Source organism: Oryzias melastigma, linkage group LG7 (assembly GCF_002922805.2).
Source record: "Oryzias melastigma strain HK-1 linkage group LG7, ASM292280v2, whole genome shotgun sequence".
Taxonomy (NCBI): Eukaryota; Metazoa; Chordata; class Actinopteri; order Beloniformes; family Adrianichthyidae; genus Oryzias; species Oryzias melastigma.
In genome coordinates this window covers 33,054,444-33,061,849 of record NC_050518.1, presented here as the reverse complement: position 1 = coordinate 33,061,849, position 7,406 = coordinate 33,054,444, and the positions used below count along the sequence as shown (strand labels likewise).

Here is a 7,406-nt window from a genome sequence, read left to right as displayed (position 1 = left end):
TGTTTGTGCTGGCTTAGGCCTTTACTGTGAGGTCCTTTTAGGGCCTCTATTACCTCTTTGAGTTTGTTTCGCTCTAAATAACATGGTCCGCTGCTGCGGGACATAATTCATACATTTGAATGACTAAAATTGTAAAATGAAAACAAAATGAATTCTTCACCAACATCAAAAGATTGTTTACCTTAAAAAGTTGCAGCTTTTTAATGTTTTGGTATCTTTAGACGTTTCTTTGACTTATGGGTTTTACTAATTGTTTTTTTGTAGGAATCTCATTCCTTCCTTACGGAGCATTAAGGCCACCAAACAAATAAATGAAAGTAATATTAGGAGATTTAAAGTGGTAAATTTATGAGATTTAAGGTTGAATTGAACAAACTACAGCGAGTGAACGTGCAGCAGCAGACCGACTAAACTCATTTTGGTTCAAACACTTTGGATTTGGACAGGTAACAGGTAGGCCTGATGGCGTTACACGTGTTTGGAGGCTTCTTTGATTCCCGTTTCTTAAAGTTTTGTTCATCGAGGGGCGACTGGCAGGATCTCTGCAGACCTCCACATCCCCTCAGATGTCCACTTGCAGTCATTTCGTCCTCCAGGGAAGCCCAGATCTCCCCGTCTGTGTGGCGTTTCCGTCTGAGGAGACTCCGTTTCTGGCGTTTTCAATGTTCTTATGCTAACGTGACCGACCGTTTCAATCCTGTTTGTGTTGAAATGAGGCGTTTCATCTGGAGGAGGGGCGTTTCTGACCCTTCAATCCCCGTCTTGACGGATGTGAGAATGAAAATGACAGAATAAAGTGGTGGTTCTGCTAACGTGAGTCTCTGAGCTTCATCTTCTACATGTGAAACTCGGCATTACCGACACCGAACGCCGGAAAGCAGCAACACCAACAACGATTTGATCTGGAGTCGCCAAAAGGTTCAGAATTTCTTTGTTTCTGAAAACAATCCAGAGATAAAGCTTCCCAAGATGCTCCACGTCTTTCATCTTCAAGCACGGCTCCAATCAACAGACGACTTTGGTGCTTCTGCTTGTTATTTATGACATTTTTCTTGTAAATTTTTGCAGATTTACAACTTTTAAAGTCATAAATTTACAACTTAAAACACAAAGAAGTATAAGGGAAGGTCATAAATTTAGCCTATGACTTTTAAAGTCATAAATATGCTTGTAATTTACCAGTTGCATCTTTTTTCGTGTAAAATGACGACTTTATAATTATTAAAAGATAAATAAATGTGCTTTCTTCGTAAAATGCCCTAATACTCTGTCTTACATACTTAAACTACACAACTGTATTTTTTCCAAGACACATTTTCATACTTTCGGGTTCAAAGTGACCAACAAGCAAACGTTAGTGTTGCTTCTGTCAACAGAATTATTTCCTCCAGAACTTTGCTGGAAGTGGTGCTGGAACAGGGTGTGCTCTTCAGGCCCCTCAGGCACCTGGAGCGTCACTCAAAGATATTTCTCACATTCGTCAGAATCTGTCAACAATCAGCTCCAAGAACGCCTTCGTTAAAGCTGCTCAGCAAACATGGCAGGAGGCGGAGCTGCTGGAGGTTCAGGAAGAGTCTGATCTGATCTGATCTGGGTTTGTGATGGATTCCTGTTCACATCCCGGTGAATCCCTGAAACCTCGACTTCCTGATGACAGTTTTCACTGGGACCGGTTCTGTCTGCAGCGGATCCGACCGGTGGGTTTCTACTCTGATCACACAGGAACCATGAAGACCTTTAACACGTGTGGAGGTGAGAACAATGCTGGAACACCCACAGGCTGATGTGAACGTGTACAGGTGTGACGTCACACCTGTGTACCTGACACACCTCCATGGTTAAACCAGTGCTCTCTCCAACCTTTTTAAACTTTGAAATGTAATCGTCCCCATAACCCAAAAGGTAAAAGCTGAAAAATAAAAAAGTTCAAAAGGACGACAATTTCAGCCTCGACCAACTTTTAAAATAGATACAAAAGAACGGTCATATTATTGTTTTAAATATAGTCGTAAACTTGAATTTCATGTTAGAGAAACTTTATTAGCAGAATCCTCATAACATGAAACATTCTGCATTATTATTATGTCAGTAAATCCACATCTGGAGCAAAGACTCCTGGTTTATTCATTTACATGCAGATTTCTGTTGTTTTGAATTTGAAGTTCGTCTTCTGTTTCCTCTCTGGATCTTTTTTACCAAAACAAACTTTCCAAACACATTCTGTTCACCATGTTGGGGGTTTCGATTTAGCGGTCGGTGGATCTGAAAGTGGTGGATGTTTGTGTTTTTGACATGTGACTGAGCGACTTGACGTGTCAAGAACGAGTCGGAGCTAACGGAGAGAACTCAGGGGTTTTCCAAAATAAAACTTCCTTTATATTCTGATGAAACAGAGAAAATGTAGGTCCTGTTTCTCCTTCTGCAACCCGGTTCCAACTGTCCAACGGACCAGTACCAGTAGTGGTCCACGGTCCCGGTCTGAACCCGTCCCAACTGTCAACATGAAGCTTTGTGTTCAGCTCCACTTGGTGTGAATTTGAACCGTCGGTTCTGTCTCAAACCCAAACACACGGTACGGTTCTTGCAGCAGAACACCGGCCCGCGCAGGCGGAACAGAACCAGATGTGATCCCTCCACCCCGCCAGGTGTGGACGTGAAGCCCAGCTTCGTGCCACAGAGCCTGCCTGCACAGTTCCTGCATCTCTGAAACATGCTCTGAGCTTCGTGCACGCCCGCACATGCACACGCACGCATGAACCCGAGTCAGGCGGTTTGCCCTCAGGGCTCTGCTGTACCCAGTACCAGCCCAAAAGTCCTCCTCCCATCACACAGCTGTCGTCACGCAGCGGCGCTCTAACCTCACGGCCTCACAAACGCGCCCTGAGAGCTTTGTTTGGTCATTTGGAGCGTTGTTGTTCTATTCGTTTTATGACTTTAACCTTCTTAGTGGCTGAACTGACTTGGAGCTGATGAACAGGTGTATTTACCTGTGCAGAAACCAGGAACAGCCAGCTCTGAAAGGTGAGGGGGGAACTGATGCCCTCTGACCTGCAGAAGTCACGACTACAGAGAACGGCCTTAGAGTCAAACTGGAGCTCCGTCTGAGGTTTATGGAGAAAACGCGTCTTAGGACTCTTTAGACGTTATCGATTCATATTCTGTTTTAGATTCATCCAACTCTTCAGATAACCTCTGAGAACGACGGTTGACAAAGAGGCGCTTCGATCAGCAGTTTGGAATCACTTCAGATCTGAAAGTATCTAAAACTCCAAACCACCAAGTCTGTGGTAATCGAGCTGTAAGAGCCACACTGGAAAGACCAACACTGAGATGTGACTCTTACTGACCCCTGAATTTATTACATTTTTGACTTTGTTGCTTAATCAAGATAAAATGAAGCGGCTTGATCCTTACTTGCATCTATGGGCATCGATCAGTTTTAAACAAATTGAGGACATCAATTTCCTGAAAAAAAATGTATCAACCTTAACATGAACTCCAAAGACAGAAACCGTTTTGGTTTAGAAATACTGACGACCTCCTTTAAGTTTAATCCATAGCGGCAGGAGAATGTCTCATTTACCTCCAACACAACACTCGCTCTTAATTGATCTTGCACTCGTTAAAGAACAGCAGCTCTTCTGACTGTTTTTCATGCAGAAAGTTTATTTAAAATCAAAGTTGTATTACGTCTAAAAAACAAACAAAAAACCAGGGGATCCATTTTCTCTATCCTGTCCTCTACCTTCCACTAATAAAAGGTTTGTAATGGACCGGATCACCACGTTTGAGTCCTGCCAATCACTGAGTCATGGAAAAGGACAGAGCCTCTTATCTCAGACTTTACCCTGATCTGTCCCGACTCCAGCCTGACCGCTGGAGCCGACACAATCTGGCATTCCTCTTTAAGGTGGAGCTTTGAAGTCTGAAACACGCCTGCGAAGCAGGGCAGGAAACGGAAGCTAACCGCAGTCTCAGTCAGAAACCTTTCAGCGATCAGGACGAGAAAGACGAGCCGTGTCAGCAGGAGATCATCAGGTTCTTGTAAAGCTGGTAGTGAGCTCCGTCACAGACGTGTGTTCCTCTGAACAATGAATCATTCCTGACTCCCACCCCACTGGATCTCTGATTTAAAAGGAATCAACAGTAACAGCTTCTTTAGCTGCTTTACCAAAGAGTCTTTGATCAAGGATAAAAACTAAATCTAGAAGTAATCAGGGAATGGGGTCTCCTTACCTGGGAAAGAGAGAGGTCCCTTCTTGGACTGGTTAGGGTAAAAAACAAAGATAGGATGGGGAGTGTGGGGTACTGGAGTCCGTCACGCGGCACACGTGACTTGGTCCATCCGCATCTCCAGCTGGAAAGCGTCCGGCCGGTCCTGCGGGTTGACCGCCAGCATGTCCTGCAGCAGGTTCCTCACCCCCTCTGACATGGAGCTCCGGGCCCTCTGGGGGATGTGGAGGACCATCTTGGGGTTCTCCAGCAGAGCCTCCCCTACAGGGACGATCTCGGTGCCCTGCCGGATGTAGGTGCCCAGCAGTTCACGCTTTGACTCGGCGTCGATGAAAGTAATCCGCTCGATCATGGCCCAGATAATGATGCCCAGGGCGAAGATGTCCGCCTTAGCCGTGTAGTGACCCTCCCAAACCTCGGGGGCCATGTAAAAGTCTGATCCACAAGCTGAGGACAACCAGAACTTGTTGAGGTTGACGGCGTTGTTCTGGTTGCCTCCTTTGCTGCCAGCCATGACGGCGGGATGTTCCTCGCTGCTCTTGGTGTTTAGGCCAGCGCAGACCTTGCTGAGGCCGAAGTCGGCCACTTTGAGCACGGGAGAACCCGACTTCTGGGAGATGAGGATGTTGTCTGGCTTCAGGTCACGGTGAACGATGTTGTTCTTGTGCAGGAAAGCAATGGCACTCGTCAACTGGCGCATGAAGCTCTTGTTGGTCTGAGGGTCGGGTCGGCGAGAAAGGATGTACTGGTTGAGGTCTCCGGCCTCGCAGAACTCCATGACGAACCAGAGGTAGCACGGCTCCTCCGGGTAACCGAGGACACGTTCTCCTGCAGGGACACATAAGACAGGTCAGAGGCTTCGGTGCCAACAGCCGTCCCTGTTTAAGAGGACTGCACTAGGACGGTCATCGAGTACAGGTGGTCATGTGACACGACGCTCAACATGTTAGCCCCCCCGCTCTTTATCTTTGACCATCTCCTGCTGTCAGGTGGAGGACTCAGACGTTTGGTAATTGAGTTTAAACAGGGAATTCCTGTTCAGAGATCCACTCAGCAAAACGAATGAATCCATCAGCAATCTGGTGGAGAAAGCCAGTAAACCGATACTGCAGACAAACTTAAAATACTCGTTCCAGATGAGGCTGAAGCTGCAGCACAAACATGGAGTCATTTTGATGTTGGAGGATTTCGGCGGTGTGGCGTCATTCGCCCGCACTGACCTGCCCTGGTAATCACTGTCGTGCCACAGCAACAAACTGCGTCACCGTTCTCCCTGAAAGTGGGTTAAGTGAACTGAGACAGCATATTAATAGCAGCAGGTCTTCTGATTGAAGCTCAGACCTGCAGCCTTTCAGTGGAAACCGAGTTCCTTCTGGTCAGAATGGAGACAGTTATGCAACTGTTCAAAGAACAGCAGCAGAGGGTTCTGGTCCACCTTCTGCGGGTCAGAACCAACTTCTGCGTCACCAGTAAAGTGAGCTGCTGGCAGGCCTTCCTGTCGGCTGCATGCATGAACGTTCATGTGACACGCAGCTGTGTAGAACACAATGTTCTTTCGTGCGTTGAGGAAGTTCTGCGCCTCCTGAAGGTTCCGTGCGCTGCCTGTCAGACAGGAAATCTGTGCCACTTTAAAGTGTCTGAGCAGGCCTCGCGGGCTGCTGCACGCGGGCCTGCAGACCGGACCGTGGAGGGAGGTGTGCGTGAACCGTGCTTTAGCATTGCAGAAGTGAAGGTGGGGGTGTGCGCGCTGGGCCACATGTTCTGCTAACAATGGCCGGACCCACCTTTGAGGGACATCTCCACCAGCCGCAGGTACTGCCGGGACCGCTTGTTCCCGTGGCTCATCTTCTGGGCCAGCCCGCTCCTCTGCAGCACACACTCCTCCAGCTGGACCACGTTCTGGTGCCGGTTCTCCAGGCTCGTCAGGGCCCAGAACTCGGCCAGAGCTAGTTCCACGTTTTCCGGGGCGTCGCACTGGAGCCTCTTCACGGCCACCGTGGCCCCCGTCTTCCGGGCCACGGCCTCGTACACCACCCCGTAGCTGCCGCGGCCCACCTCCCGCAGCAGGCTGTAGCGCGGGGAGCCGACCAGCGAGGCCCCGGAGCGGAGGAAGCTGATGGAGAAGCAGTCGTCGTCGTCGTCGTCGTCCACGCGGGTGTTGTTCTTCGCCGAGAGGGAGCGGAGGACTCTGGCCGCCTCGCGCTTCATCCTCGCGCTCACGGTCGGACCGCCGCTTACCTTTCTTCTCTTCTTTCCGTGGCGAATATCCATAACTTCTTTCTTGCCGCGCGGAAGCGTGAAGCGCGGACGTGTTTTTCTGTCATTACTTAAACTCTCGGCGGGTGAAGTTCGTGCTCGAGGTTTCGCCTGCCTGGCCGTGTTCGCAGCCGTTAACGCGTGAGCGCGCCGAAAGTGATGCCGCTGCAACAACTATTTTGGAGTCATAAACAAAATGTTCCAGCTCGCGCAGAGAACAGAGGGCGTGGCTTTTGTTGACGCTCCGCGGCGCGCTGATTGGCGGAGAGTGGAAGCGCTCGCGGGGGACCCGACCGGCGGAGGAAGCGAGCGGCCGGCGGCGGTTGATCCGAAGTCCCGACGCCGCCAAGTTTCTGTTGACCGGCAACCGTGACAGAGGCGCGAGCCACCGTGCGCGAGACCTCCTGGCGTCCGAAGCGGTTCCGCGCTGGGAGCACGTGCGCGCTGGCACGCGGCGGCTGCTCAGTATCAACACGCAGACCACGCCCCCTGAAGGAGCCCCGGAGAAACCACCGGGGGGTCCGGGCGGGACAGACACGAGAACTTGAGAGGAAAAACCCGACGAGATGTGTCGACGTTCATGGGAGAAATGAATTCATCGTTATTAAAAAAACAAAAGTACGTCTGTGTATAATTATTAGCCTTTTATATCATTCATCTACCGGATATAAAAATACACATTTTATTGTTGATTTTTTTTAACTGAGTGAAAAAGCAGAAACTTTTATGACAGTTATGATAAATAAATGTCCACTTGTTTGAGGATAAACACAAGTTTCTTCTAAAATGTTTAAATAATTTAATCAGATGATTTAAATGTTGGTCTCGTTTATCATCACAATCAGCAAAAACCTGCAGAATTTAAGGTCAATCATAAACATTTTCCATAATTTCTCCGCATGGATCAAAATCAATTA

The 7,406-nt window shown here is 48.6% G+C and overlaps 1 protein-coding gene across 3 annotated transcripts in view; it reads right to left on the bottom strand.

Annotated features, from left to right (window-relative positions):
* The window catches only part of stk35 (serine/threonine kinase 35), a 15,104-nt gene extending 8,091 nt beyond the window's left edge, over nucleotides 1-7,013 (bottom strand). The window contains exons 1-3 of one of the 3 annotated variants that reach the window (XR_002918276.2): nucleotides 6,018-7,012; nucleotides 4,237-5,061; nucleotides 3,643-4,125 (exon numbers count right to left, since the gene is read on the bottom strand). Coding sequence is in view for 1 of the 3 variants with exons in the window: in XM_024263875.2 (XP_024119643.1) it covers nucleotides 4,319-5,061; nucleotides 6,018-6,504 (1,230 nt within the window). In the remaining 2 variants the exon portion in view is untranslated. Of the gene's footprint in view, nucleotides 1-3,642; nucleotides 5,062-6,017 lie in introns of those variants that run through there. The other 2 variants (XR_002918275.2, XM_024263875.2) reach the window with 2 other exon arrangements.
* Nucleotides 7,014-7,406: the final 393 nt, after the last annotated feature.